At 44.2% G+C, this 15,385-nt stretch overlaps 1 protein-coding gene across 6 annotated transcripts in view; it reads right to left on the bottom strand.

The window, feature by feature from the left end:
- The window catches only part of PRKCD (protein kinase C delta), a 391,800-nt gene that overhangs the window by 53,303 nt on the left and 323,112 nt on the right, over positions 1–15,385 (bottom strand). For all 6 annotated transcript variants that reach the window (XM_085624544.1, XM_085624546.1, XM_085624547.1 and 3 more), the window contains one exon: positions 8,603–8,762. In XM_085624544.1, the coding sequence (XP_085480670.1) occupies positions 8,603–8,762 (160 nt within the window). The remainder of the gene's footprint in view (positions 1–8,602; positions 8,763–15,385) is intronic.

The following is a 15,385-nucleotide window of genomic DNA, read 5'->3' as shown; positions in this document are numbered from 1 at the left end:
AGAATCAAGCGCTACAATGGGGTGCTTGGTTCCCAGTTAGGAGAAATTGTGGGTACATTACTTGGACAGGCCTCACATCCTGCAAAACTAATAACCGCATTTCCTACAAACATAGGCTTCAACGTATTTAATCCTCCAGGCTTCCTCTTAAACTCATAACTGCACTGCTTGTCCTCTGATCTTAAGGTATAACTGGGGAAATAGGGTTTGACTTTGGTATTCTAGAGATACTGACAATAATGATGAATGATTCTGTGAATCATCACTAGCACCAATAGTAATCCTGCTTTGCTGGTATTAGGCACCAGCTAGGCCTGCTTGTTCTCAGTATGTATTTCATCAATAAGATCAAACGGTTAGTACCAAAATGTTGTGTTATGTGAATCTGTATTGTGCGGCTAATCGCCTGTGAGGGTATCCAGGCACTGAAATCACCACCATGGAAATGACCAGCAGTGTGTCTTCTACACCGATAAGAAAACCTAGCCCGGTGCCACACACAGACAAGATTTTTTTAATACACTCTGAATAGCACAGAATGCATATCCTGAGGTACTCCATAGATTGACCCAACAAGCTGACGCCCTCACTCTGTCTCTTACAACTTGGAACACTCTATTGGACAGGAAATGTCCCAAAAGGTGAAGGTATTATTATGGCACCCTGTCGGAGCCAACAAAAGAGGGTAATGTAGTCGAAAGTATCAAAGGCTTAGGAGAACTAACAGTTCTGTTGACTCCCCGGCTTCAGTGTTGAAAACAAACAGAAGAAACAAGCATTGGCAAAGTTAAGACGTCTCACCTTTGTGACCTATTGGCTTTGCAACTGCTTTTTGCCTATGCAGTGCACCACTGGGGAGAAAAAAAAAAGGACAATGATGCGCCTTGCACAAGAGCGCTTGCGGATCATGACCACGTGCAGTCATGCCATTCAGTAGGCACACAAGTGCATCGTAATTTATGTAAAAGAATGCATCAACTCACACGCGTGCATGGACCGAATTACCCAGTGGCCACTTTTTATTTTTTATTTACTGTTTAAAGATGGAAAGAGGTAAAGACAGAAGTGAATGTGTAACTGCACATTCATCTTAACTTTTTAACCACATATTCTCCTCTCTGGGGCTAATCTACAGTCCTAAATTAAGACCGACGTGTGTGACGCATATTCTTGGCATGAATATGCTACATTTGGAATAATGGAAACTAACCTTTTCAGAAAATACAATGTATGCAAGGGAAGGACAACTACATGGGATGGAAAGGGCAAAACCACCCGCTGAGAGTTCTTTCCACGGCTGTTCCGCCAAAAGGAAGGTTAAGCTCCTAAGTACTCTGACATTAGTGGTGGTTGGCAACTAAACCCATATCCTCACTAGAGTATCTCTGCATGCAGCCTCACACTTCTAATGAAATGGTGTTGCTAAAACCTGTAAAGATGAACTAGGTTCAAGAAGATGTTCCTGTTTTCACAATTAACCACAAATTGTGAAAGCATACACTGGTTAAAATGATATGTCATTATGCATCCAGTCAAAAGATAATTTCACAAATGAGCCCTCTTTCTGCACCAGGCTCAGAAACACTTTTGATGGAAATGCTGAACTGCAACACAGCCACATGATGGATGCTGCAAATATCAAAAGAAAGAATGAGCTCAGGCAACAGTGAGAATGATAAGCAGGTTAAATTAGTTTTCTAACTGTAATGAATCTAATATGAGTCTCTTAAAGATGAAAGGAGAACTTGATAGGAAAAAACAATTGTGGTGGAAGAGTTATTTCTCTTGCAACCAACCAAAGGGGATCAAACAACGTCAAGCGAATACAGTATGGAGAATCCATAAACTACACAGAGACCAGGGCTGGAACCTTCAAGTGAGAAAGTCTAAGAAGGGCCAGGAGTGTGTGAAGGAAAGGCACAACAGATCAGCAAGAAGCCATTGAGTTAGAATAGGAGTGTGGAACGTGAACAAATTCTGTTAAGTGCCTCATTGAATCAAAAGGCTCCAAGCAGAGGAGAAAAGAAAGGCATCAGATGGTTGGCAAGAAGGAGAATTAAACAGGACTAAAAGGAACAAAAACTGAGAATGTCCAGGAATGCAAAACTACGACGGCACTGCAGAAAGAGGAGAATGCTATCAATATTCTACACAGAAAAGACCATAACACAGAATTGAAAAACAGTGGTACTTGAGCTAACAAGAGCAGTTTGTTTCAAAGAGTTAGTTGTGGAAGCCAGTTCAGATTAGGATACGTAGACACATATTCTGCACATCCTATCGATAGATAGTAAGCCTGTGTTCTTGTTGTTAGATTTGAACATGCCAAATACTTGGAAAGTGAAGAGGGTGTGAAAGGGTCAAGAGCAGACCTGGACAACATAGACGTTAGCAATTCTTGGATGTCAAGCCAGAACTGAAGAGTACCAGAAAATGTGTTTAACCTACACGAGACAGCTTTCCCTCATGAAGACAATGGCACTAAAACATTCAATAATTTGGAGAAATCAGAACCTTAAATGAGGGCTTATACATATATGTATGCTCCATTCATATAGCGGGAACCTCGCAGAAAAGGCAATTGCGGGCTTGGCAGTGTCAAATGCCTATATGTGTTATTGGGCTGATGCATCAGTCTTAGGAAATAGGGAAAGCACCCAAAAGATGTGCCTCACTACACAGGAAGTGAATCCAGCAGCAAATGTTCATGCCAGAGCAGAAAAGGGGATTAGGTGGCAAATGACACCCAGATCCCAAGCAGATATTATCCTTTAAGATGGCACACCCACCATCGCCACCCTTTATGATGATCAGCCAAGTATGTCTGTCTACAGCTTGTTTACTACATGATTGGCCCAATTCCAGCTCTGGTTGATGGTTTTCAGACAGTCCTACTAATTCACACCATTTTTGCGTTTACTACTCTACGAGTAGGTTGGGGTGCGTTTGCCTGGCTCCCTAATGAAGAGGTGCCTGACAACTATTCCATATTTTAACTGACAGAAACTCATGCCCAGGTGATAAATGGAAAGTTTTCTGAGGACCTGAGTAAACACTGAGCTCTGTTAGTGCTACAACTGAGTTAATCTTCGATGAATTAAAATTGGAATTAAACGTGTTCATCATTAGGAAGGTGATCAATAAACACAAACTTCCTCAACTGGATTCATTGGCTAAAGCGACTTAAGTTAAGCGTAAGGCATTAATAAAAGACAACATTGAGGCCTAATAACACAAAAAGGATTTATAATCATTGCTGAAGTAAAACAGTTTCAGAGCTGTTATTAGATTCTTATTCAACAGTAAAACAAAAATATATTGATTCATATTTAGAGGCTGAATTAAAAAAAGAAATATCTAAGATTCAGATTACTCTGTCTCCCTGTGTCCTGCCGCATCAGTTCAGAGGAACATGGAATCCTAAAGTCAGATAGATATGGCTTAGTGGCAATAAAAATGAAACTTTAGATCATATCACACCTTCCCAAGACCACTAGCCTGAAAGAAAAAATGTATACATTGATTTACGGTGCAACACTCTTTTATTATAAAACTTATGACATTCTTAGATCTTGTTTGTACTTTGTTGAAATAGCTCACCATTATAAATTAAATCGCACTATTGCAACAAATTATATTTTAATTTAGCACAGGGTCACATAACTGTATATAATGTCCTTAAGCAGCTATGTTTTAGACGTTGCATATTTTTTGTAATCAATATGGTTAATTCAATATAAATTACTTAATACTATGTATACACCAATATGCTGCCTGCCGCATGCATTCCTTAGGGGTTCAAATGAAGATACGTGTTATCAAAAGAAAGTGCTTCAGAAGGTGGTTCGTGTCATATCTTGTAGCCTGAATATGAAATATGTCGTCGTACTTAAGAGAGCTATGTCACACTATTGAAATTTTGAAAAAGAGCTACAATCTTTCCTTTACAATGATTTGGCCAGGACCTTGATTTGCACTCACAGTTCTCACTACATTTATGTTGCTCCAAGATGACCTAGACTTAATGCTGCCCTTGATATCATAACCATATCCTACATGAACGATTTTCAAACAAGCCCCAGCTGTATTGAAATAGGATGTTACAAATGCGTCATTCTACACTTACAAGCATAAGGTATTTCTTCCTTGCTTATGTGTGTATGTTGAATGCACACACAGGGTCTTGAGTCCCCTTCAGAGTGCTGAGTGTTGAGGAGCTGAGGATGTGTAAAGGTCAGTAAGAGAGCTCAACGTGTCTGGCTTCCAGGAATTGTTCAGAGCCCTTCTAAACTTCAGTCCTGTGTTTTTTCAACCTGATCCAGGGTGGGAGAGATTTTCAGAGTGAGCAGCCTTGAAACTTAAGTGATCTACTTGGCTGGCAGATAATCAATTGGCTTTAGAAGGGTGATTTTACGTGTGTGCGACTGTTCGAAGATAAATTATTTGGGGTCCAGTCTTCCAAGGAAATTAAGTGAATGAAGGAAATTATCAGAGGAAACAGCAATATTACTTCTCCCTAGCCACTGCACAGTCCCCTCTCTAGTTTCACTTCCTGAACCAATCACAAGAGCGTTCAAGAGAGTGAGCAAGGGTTACACATACCCTTCAATCTTCACCTCTTCCAGAGGGGAACGGCAAGTTAATGGGTTACAAATCACCAGCAGACAGCATTTGGTCTCTTTTTGTGGGGTACCACTCTATCCTGTCTTATTGGTTATATTTTCAGAACTGTATGGACTGGTATTTCTTTACCTACTATTGCTTATTTGTGTGCCTGTTGACAAGGCAGAGTTACAGGGTGATCCCAAGGCAACATGAAGCATCAATAAACTCCATCAACACAAACAATAAAGTTGCAGGGTCTACACATTGTGGACTCGGGGGGGGGGGGGGGGGTCTATAGAATAATACAGAGTGCTCCACATTCCTTCAGGGCTGTTATAAAATGGAGCAAAAATGTAATTGGTATGGTGGGGCTCTGCCTAATATGGGAATAATTTGCCTAGAAAAAGTGTTTCGAAAGTGAGTACAGTTAAAAAACAGCGCTGCAAGAGGACAATACCTGGATGTCTTAACTTATGGTGAAGGTTAGCCAGCTTAACTGATCACCAGGAACTGCCAATGGATCACTTGTTAGGTCGTTCAAACCTGTCTATAATACATTCCTTCCATCGCCTTTTGTGTGTTTGCTCTCACACTCTAAGTGGTCAACTTAATGACAAGACATGGGTCCCCTTTTTAGGTCTCGGCTAGCGTAGGCTGCGCAGACATGCGCAGTCTCGCTGGCGAGATTTAATGATTTAGGGTAGCTTTCACTAGCGGGGTTTAAGCCCCGCCCCTCTTTTCCATTGGCTGGCGTCCCCGTTTATGCTAAACGGTGGCTAGCCATTGGAAAAGAGCTTCCAGTGACCTACACGTTTCTCTTTTAGAGCCGTCCCAGTTGGACTAGCTCGTCTGACTTCCTGCTGGCGTAAAAAGGTTTCTTATATTTATGGGGCCAAACACATGGCCCCATAAAGATAAGAAACCTTTTAGCAGGCGAGGCCTGGGACAGCAGAAAAAGGAAAAAAAAAGTCATTGCGAGCGCTTGTTGTTCAGTTTGTTATATCCCTGTCTGCCTTCGTCTTTCTGCGGAAGAGTGAAATGTTTAACTGCAAAAGGCACGTCAGCGTATTTGTTTTTGTTTGTAAAGCCAACATAATGTTAACAGATTATGTTAAGTAGCTGGGTCACCGAAGACAGAATGTAAAACTGCTTAACACATAACTAGCAACTGTTTGTAAAACGGTATTCTTTGTAATGAAACAGGTTTTAAAGTAAATCGCTCCAACACCTTCGGGTAACGCCCGCGCTGTGTAGATATAAATAAAGCACATTGCAGAACTTTACCTCGTATGAATGGCACAATCGAAAAAGAGATGGGCGTGTTTGGGAGGCATGTCGTAGTAGGAAGGAAGGGAGGGTCAAAACGAATCTGAGTCTCAAGCAGGTATGGTGGAAACGTTTCCTGAGCAGGCCGGAGCGATGCGGTTGCCAGTTATCTCCCTGGCGGACTTGGAGGAGCCTCGAGTGTGGATCGCCAGAGGAGGCTTTGGTGACATTTATCGGAGCCAAAAATGGGGGTTGCACATGGCGTTGAAGGTTATGCGAGGAAGCAGGTATGAGGAAGTACCATCCCAAGTGGTAAATAAAACAGAGTAGGCTTGGTCACTGTTATGTGACTGGACCTGTGACTTGAAAAACGTATGGTGCTAACTCAACACGCTAACACCCAAAGCGGTCATGTCGGAAAAGTAACTTCCTGATTCTGACGTAAACACAAGTGATTCACTGAAAACAAGGGTGCGATGAGGGCTTGTGGGTAACCCGATTTTAGACCTGTGTACGACAAAAAACTTGCCTCACTCACTAAAACATACTTTTGCCTTGTTTGAGCAGAAGGAGCCTTCTAGAAGGGTGGTGTAGGAAAGTGAGGCGTAGGCTTGGAAGGGGCGGAGCTGAGCTACACAAGTTCTGTCTGTTCGAACTTCAGTGGGTCTCCTTGCTTCAACTGTGCCTCCCCTCCAACCCCCACCACCTCATGGGCAGCCCGTCATTCCCAACAAGCGCAAGACAAGCAATGGATACTTCTTCGTGCTGTAAAAGTTTCCAGAGCTTAAGCAGCGAGCAGTGCCGGTGTCATGACATCCTCAGAAGCGCAGTCTGTAGTCTGCTAATAATAAGGCCTGACAGTTAGCAGATGAAGTAGCTGTACTTTGTACGCACGTTGTGAAGTGCGATGTTTATTATTATTTTTTTTTACATTTTATTTTTAATTATGGCAGCTGCTTGTTTAACTTTACTTTGTACGCACGTTATTGCCGCTGTACGCGCCTTTGCTTGCTTCAACACCCCCTACCCTACCACCCCACGGGCAGCCTGTCATTCCCAACAAGCGCAAGACCAGCATTGGCATAGCCAATAGGTCTCGCTTTTGGGACCTTTTAAGTGTCAACTATTAGTGCAGCTCCTTAAAAAAAAGCGTTCTTGCTCGCTGTACGGAGACTGTTGGGACTCTTTGGAAACTATTATTAACACTGGTGGATTATACAATAGCAGCAGCAGCAGCAATGCCCGATGGTGGGGGAGGGTGTCGCGCAGCCTGAAGGACCAGCAAACGGCAGCTGTGCCGTTTGCCTTTTAAATCCCATGCTGATTTCAGCTTGTTTTTGGAGAAGTTATACTTCGGGGCTTTCTTATTTATCCACGAGTTGGAAAGGAATAGTGTCCAAGGCGCTTTTTTGGACACATTAGCTGATGTAAACAATATGTTTTTCGTTGCAGTGCATTGAATACCTAAAATGTTTTACCAGTTGTGGGTTCACTCCAGTTTTTATAATCGGGTATATATTTATGCCAATGTGCAAGAAATGCGGATTTTCTTTCTTTACTCTGAGAGAAAGTATAAATCAAACTAATACATTGTAATGAATGATGCATGTGTAAAGAAAGTGAAAACTGCGGGGCTCCCATCTTCTGTTTAAAGAGAGTGCCCGTGATGTACTAGGGGACTCGCATCTGAGAAGGCGCCGAGGGAACACTGTTTGCAGTCTGGGTGCACTGTGCTGCGGGCAGTTGTGGTGTCCCCCGCCCACCTCCTATTTCTTCCAGGTACATCACCGTTCGGAGGAGCCTGTGGACATTAATGAGACCCCCCACCCTGTAAGGAGGAGGCGCCGAGCAGACACTGTTGACAGTCTGGTTACAGTCTGGGTGCTCTTTGCTGCGGGCAGTGGTGGCGGCAGGAGGTGGTGCTCCTCACCCCGGTTGGAGGACCCTGTGGACATTAATGGGACCCCCACTGCCCCCCTGTGAGGAGGAGGCGACGAGGAGACACTGTTTTTAGCAGCCCCCGGGCTGCAGGCAGGTAAACCAAGGCGGCTCGGCCTCAGGGCACCAACAGGGCGAGGAAGGAAGGAGGGCACAGTTAATAAGCATTAAAAATGCAATAGGTCTCGCCTTTCATTAAGTGTAAGTATTAGCAAAGCAAATGGCTTTAACTTAATCAAAGGCGAGACCTATTGCATTTTCAATGCTTGTTTACTGTCCCTGTCTCCCCCCCCCCCCTTTGCCCCCCCCCCCCCCCCCCTGACAAGGTCGGAATTGGTCGGGGTTTTTTTGTCTTCCCTTCTGGAAGGAGCCTCGTCTGGCAGTCAGGATGGACCCATTAGGAGCTGAGTCAGTACTGATTTGGTTAAGGCGGGCCTTGTCTAGAGTGGCACAGTGGGCGCAAAACAACGTATTGGAATGTAAGCATTTTTCCCATCACCTTTTTTTGTCTGGTTTTTTTTTAATGTAATTTACTTATGACAATTTATTTAACTTTCAAAATGATGTCTGTGTGGTCTTATTTGTAAATCGCCCATTGTAATAACTGAACCAACATAATAGGGGTTAAAAAGCCTCTTTCCCTTGAAATGTGGCAATTGCCGGCACTAATTCTTAAATTGTCCACGCCTGTTTTCGCATTTCTGTAAAGGAAGTTAATCTTGCCTGTGGGTTTTCCCAAGAATATGCAATAAACCATCACAACCACTGAAAGCAAACAACTCAAGCTCCTTACCAGACAAATTCTTTACAGACTGAGCAGAACGTGGGCTGTCTGAAGAACATAGCAGTGAATTCATGGTTCTTGATGTAGTGGATTTTCGCTTGTTTGATGGCTCCTCTCCTCCGGTTGATGGTCACTAACCCCTCATCTTCTTTTACGGGCTGCTTGCAATCTGGGCACAGAAAAAGTCATGAGATGTTATAGAGTACAAGAAGTCACTGAGCGTTAACAAAAATTCACACTAGAAAAAGTCATGTATATGGACAACAATATTTAGAGATGTTCCCACAATACAACAGAAAATTTCAGGCCAGTTGGCTTGCAAATTTTCTCCAGGATGCAAGGAGAGTCTTTGGGGAAAGCCATCAATAATTTATTTTAATTACAATTTATTAGCACTGCACACAAAGTGTTCGAATTTAAATACAAATTATTCTGCTTTTTACTTTTGAGTAGGGTTCAAATGGACAGTACAGGAACAGAAGAGGGACAGAAATCGAAGGATATTAGATAAGAGCGGGCTGGTCGAATTAACAGTGGGTCTCATTTCAAAAACATATATATGCTTCAGATGTACGTTGAACAGCATTGCGCATGGCAGGCGTGCCATATACAGATACCATTATCGCGATATAAAAATTAACATTCTTTGCTCTCAGTCCAGTTCTTTTATAGTCAGTCTTTCTTCCCCTCTCACTACCCATCACTCCTTCCTTTATGCCAATGATTTTCAAAACTCTGGTTTTCTACCGCTATTTACTTGTTACTCAAACTTGACATGTGACATATGCTCTTCATCTGACATGCCGCCCACTACCATCGCATCCTCTTCTTCATAATATACATACCCTTTTCATCACTTACCTACCCTTCAACCTTAAACACCAGGACACGCTAAACTTGGCTTTTAAACAATTAAAATTTAGGACTACCTCGTAAATGTCTGGAAAGATTATGATTTATTTTCAGACCTAAAGCGCCTTGACACACCTCAGGGTAGTAGCGCGCGCCAATAAATTTAATTTTCGTTTCTTCAGGCCACTCTGTTTAATTCGATCACAAAAAGCGGATTCATGCATGAGATGAGCAAACTTTGCTATCGATGTTTCATGTCATGTGTTACTCCTAGAAGTCCTGATTATTTAGCCTACAGCACTTTGCATTGTGGGATTTGAAGTTCGGTGTTTCCCATTAGATATAGTGGGCTACATAACCCCGAATGCTGTTGCAGGGTGAAGGCAGGACTGACTGCCAGGGTCAGACATTACACAGGAGAACCAAGGAACGATGATAAATGTAAACATGGATTTTAATCCCTCCCAAGTAAAACTTCACAACTCTCGAAATGAACTAGTAATTTTGTAATTGTTTCTAAAAGAAAAGCAGAGTTTCTGTCTCTTGTCGTCTTAGATTTTTTTCTTCTGTGGGAAAAGAGCAGTCAAGTTGGAGAGAGGAATGAGCTTGTTTTAATTTCATTGGAGACATCTCGGTGCCACTGGGTGAAACATTAACATTATACCGAATTCTGACTTTCAGTAAAGCCAAGGTATCCATCCAAAGGCATCACCCACGCAGCAGCAGGCCAGCCAAAATAAAAGTCCACACAAGACTGACAAAACAAAATGACTATGAATGATGCCGGTGTTTACAGGCCCGGAGCCAGAGCAGCAGACTCCAAGCTCTCTCTGTTCATCACCAACCTGTGCCACATTTAGAGATTTGAAACATCTGGGGGGGGGGGGGGGGGGGTGAGGAAGAGGGGGGTTCGGGGGGGGGGGGTGAAAGGGTCCCCGCCCCGGTGCCTGCCTGCCTGCCATGCTGCACCCGAGTAACTGTTCCACACCTCCGGTTCAGTTGCAACTTTTAGATGGCGCCTTCTTGTAACTATAAATGAATCTGTAATGTTTTTATAAAACTCCAGAAATAATAAATAACCGTTCAATTATTTATTTTTCCTTTCAGGCGTTTTTGTTTTGTTTCAGCATTAGTGAACATAACATTTTTTCCTTCTCCATTCTGTATATATGTTCAAATTGCTATCACAGCTTTCTGAGAGATATCAGAATAATGTTATGTTAACCATTCTTCTATAGCGCACAGCTGCCCCAGCAAAGGGGCGTCCCGGCGCTCTGATTAGCAGAAGAAGAAACAGACAGAAAATGAGAAAACCAAAGAAAAGAAGCAGCGGGGCAAGAAAAAAGGTCCTATACAGTATAATTAAAATCCAGGGGGGAAAAGATAAGTTTTAATAGCCCTCCTGAACGTAAGCAAATCATCCAGGGCGCGCATATGGGCAGGTAATGAGTTCCAAAGCCTGGCCGCCAGATAGCGGAAGGAGCGCCCTCCCGCTCTGCAGCGCTTAAACCGTGGAACTGCTGCTAGATTTTGACCCAATGACCTCATAGAACGAGAGGGGACATAGGGAGTGAGAAGATGCTCTAAAATCAGAGGAGAAGACAACTTAAGAATCTTGAAGGAGAGACAAAGTGTCTTAAACTCAATCCTTTGGGCCATAGGCAGCCAATGGAGTTTCCGGATAGTTTCCTTAGCAGAGCAAAACCTAGGTAAGCCTACCAAGGCTCTGGCCGCCGCATTCTGTATGCGCTGCATCCGGATAACTTCTGCCTGATTGGCTCCCAACAGGAGCGAACTCGCATGGTCAAGCCGGGAGAGTATGGTGGCCTGAATTATCAGCTGTCTAGTGGGGGCATCAAAAAATGTCAGAGCTGGCCTAAGCCCACGCAGGATACCAAAGCAAGTAGCAGCAACTTTTTTAGTGTGTCCACGAAAACTCAGGGCGGGATCCAGCCAGACACCCAAGTTTTTAACCTCGGGTACCGGGATGGGGGCTGGACCCAGCTCTGGGGGCCACCACTGAGCACCCCAGAGGTTGCTCAGCTTACTAACAATAAGGACCTCCGTTTTCTTGGCATTGAGTTGTAAACAGTTAGCAGTCATCCAACCGGCCACTGCCCTCAAACCCTCCCTGAACCTAAGTGCCTCGGAGTCGGAGTCCCCATTAAGTGCAACAGCCAGCTGCGTGTCGTCCGCGTAGGAAACCATAGTCAGACCCCAGTTCTTGGCAACCGCAGCCAGCGACTGCACATACAGATTGAACAACGTGGGACTAAGTGCCGACCCCTGAGGCACTCCCTGCTCGATGAGATGAGGTTTAGACTCAAAAGGAGGTGTAGCGACCCGGAATGAGCGACCTGCTAAAAATGACCGAAACCAGTCAAGTGCCAAGCCAGAGACACCTGCTTCCCCCAGACGCTGCAATAGTATCGCGTGTGAGACCGTGTCAAACGCGGCACTAAGGTCAAGTAACACCAGTGCCGCAGTTTGGCCGGAATCAAGTATGGAGCGCAGATGTTCCGTCATCGCAAGGAGAGCAGTCTCCGTGCTATGGCCTGCCCGAAAACCATTCTGGGAGGAATCCAGGATATTAGCAATCTGGAGATGTTGAGTCAAGATTCCATTAACATGGGCCTCCGCAACCTTGGCGGCCCATGGGAGAAGAGAGATCGGGCGATAGTTCTCCAGTTTGAGAGGGTCCAAGGCAGGTTTCTTCAGGATAGGAGTGACATAGGCTTGTTTCCACTTAGTAGGTACCATCCCTGAAGACAGCGAAAGATTGATAAGTTGGCGCACAGGGGAGAAACATAAAGCAGACGATTCTCTGAGTTGTGCGGGTCTAAGCGGGTCGGCAGTGGACCCGGATATAACTTTAGCCGACAGCCTATCAAACTCTACCTCAGAGATTTCAGAAAGTGTGGCCGAAGACACATTAGCAGTAGAATTCAACCTCAGGTCCTCACACTGAGGGATGATAGTAGGAAAAGAGCGATAGATAGTATGTATCTTTAAAAAAAAAAAAAAAGGTGGCAAGCTCATCACAATGGGACACTGAGCATATCTCATCTGCTGAAGCTCTTTTAGCGGTTAGATCTTTAAGAACTTTAAAAATCAACTTCGCAGGATTAGGGCTGCGTTTGAACTCCTGGGAACAGTAGGCTGCACGAGCTCTACATATGGCTCTATGGTACATTTTTGTTTTAGCGAGGTACAGTATTTTCTTCTCGATATCATGGGTTTTACGCCAGTCTCTTTCCGCATGTTTACATGATTTTTTTTAAGAGCAATAGTGCACTATCATACCATGGACTGGGTTCCGAGGACCGACTTATACTCCACTTAGCAGGGATCAGGGAGTCAAGTGCCTGGGTAACCCAATCACAGAAGAGATCATAGCCAGATTCGACGTCGTTGAAAGGGCCCAGCGGGTATTCGCTGAGTACCCAAAGAAAATCCTCAAGCTTAAGTTTCTTCCAAGGACGTTTGAAAATAGGTCTATCAAGGTTCTTAAGAGGAGGATTTCTGATCACAAGGTTTAATTCCACTAAAAAATGGTCTGACCAGGCTACCGGCATCGGCGGAAAAACATTAGCCATTGGCAGGTTGGTAAAAATGGGGTCCAGAATATGTCCACCCACATGCGTGGGGTGGGCGGCCACCTGACTTAATTGCAGCGCCTCTAAATCTGCAAGAGTACTACTGATAGCAGGGGTGTGGCAGAGGTCAAAGTGGAAGTTGAGATCGCCAAGGACACTAAAATTGGCCGATCCAACCGCAAGAGAGCTCACTATTTCAGGAAGAGCTTTTCTGAAGGTGAGGTCATTGCCAGGGAGCCTGTAAATCAGAAGCCCAGAGAAAGTAAGGGAATGATTTACCGTAATACAAAAATGAGCACTCTCACACCCATCCATAACTAATTTTTTCCAGATACAGGGGTAGCATGATTTAACTATCACTGCAATACCCCCAACCCCTGGAATTACGATTATGAGTAAAAATAGAATATTCTGGAGGGATCGCTAAGTTCAGTTCCACAACAGCCTCATCATGAAGCCAGGTTTCGGTCATGAAAAAGATATCGGGAGCCTCCGCTAAGATGAGGTCGTGGATTGCGGAATGGTGTTTAATCAGAGACCCAACGTTGAGATTCCAGATTTTAAGATCCAGAGGAACCGAAGGTTTGCTAGGTGGGAATACCTTAAGAGGGGGCTCACATAATGCTCTAATAGGGGTAGGGGAGCTAAAGACGAAATTGCCACAGGGGCAACGGAAAGGGCCACACAACGGATCATGAGAGGAGTACTCGCAAAATGAGGACAACTGCCGAATACCAAGTATCTCATCTCTCGTGTATTGTCCGCCGGCAAGTTTATGAGGCACACTGACCCTGGCGCCAGGCGCCTCCTTAGCACTGACTGGCGCAGACTGGCAGGACTCTGGCACGACTCCGGTGCAGATACGGCGCGACCGCTGATCGCGTCCGCTGCGCGGAGACATGATCGTCCTTTTTTATGCGCAGCTAGAGCGCGTCCCAGCAAGAGCCCGCACCCAATATGGCCGCAGTCAAAGACTCGCCCACCCGCACCTGGTCTCTCAGCATCGGTACTCGGCTGAGAGTGTCCAGGCAGCGAGGGGGAGAAAGGTCTCTTAGCGGATGTCACCACAAAATAAAGGTAAGAGTTGATGGTATCACGCAGTAGAACACGCAATAATCACAATGACACAAACAATTTTAAAATGGACACTAAAGAGATAGAGAGATCTCCCGGCATCCGCCTCAGGAGGGTAAAAATGCCGAACTGCCTAGTCGAAGGCAGGGCGTCCAAATGTCCCTTTTATGCGCAGCTAGAGCGCGTCCCAGCAAGAGCCCACACCCAATATGGCCGCCGTCAAAGACTGGCCCACCCGCACCTAGTCTCTCAGCGTCGGTACTCGGCTGAGAGTGGCCAGGCAGCGAGGGGGGGGGGGAAGGTCTCTTAGCGGATGTCACCACAAAATAAAGGTAAGAGCTGATGGTATCACGCAGTAGAACATGCAATAATCACAATGACACAAACAATTTTAAAATAGACACTAAAGAGATAGAGAGATCTCCCGGCATCCGCCTCAGGAGGGTAAAAATACCGAACTGCCTAATCACTTTATTAGGAGCTGTAAAGGCTTTTGCTTGGACATCTTGGAGAAGACCTTGTAGTAGACTTTTTGTGGTCTGGCTTAAGATCACAGCGGTCTAGAGACATACTGTTATTGCTGTAAACTGCCGTTACCCAAACTGTGGGTCACCACCCACTGGCGAGTTGTGAGCCAATTTTTCGTGGATCGAGAAAGTTCAAGCAATGAGGATGCCTTTAAATTCTGTACTTATCTTACCACATTTGTTGCGCTTCAAATACAAAGGTAAAATGTCAGACTATACCTTCTGACAAATTGCTAATACCTTCTTTTTTTTACATGGAGATTGTTGTTTGAAAACTCCTCTCACTTTGCAGTAAGAGAAAGAAAATTAAAGTGAATTATGTGACAATCTTGCTGGGACACAGGGAGCGTGAAATTAAAGGCAGTAGCATGTCACTTTTTGTAACACAACAAAATGTAAATAAATACCTGTAAGTGAACTGTAAACATTGAGCGGTCAGTAAAGCAAAAATGAAGCACTTTTTAAAAAATTCCAAAGTGTGATGGAAACAAAGATTTTAATAGCATCAAAGAAAATCAAGACACTTTACTTGGTGATCCAGTACACACATGATAAATATTGACAGAAACCCAATTTAGACACACTATCTTTTGTGTGCAATATAGTTTCAGCAGTAAAACAGTATGTTTGTGCATGATTAGTGGCCATTCCAATGAAAGATGCGCTGCCTGTAAATGACAGTGCTACCACACACTGTTTTACTTATATTTTAAAAAAACTTGCCTCCTGTCCATTAAAGCTAG

The sequence above is a fragment of the Triturus cristatus genome, chromosome 9, assembly GCF_964204655.1.
Source record: "Triturus cristatus chromosome 9, aTriCri1.1, whole genome shotgun sequence".
Classification (NCBI taxonomy): Eukaryota; Metazoa; Chordata; class Amphibia; order Caudata; family Salamandridae; genus Triturus; species Triturus cristatus.
Note: the sequence above shows the minus strand (reverse complement) of the source record. Positions and strands in the feature narration are given on the sequence as shown.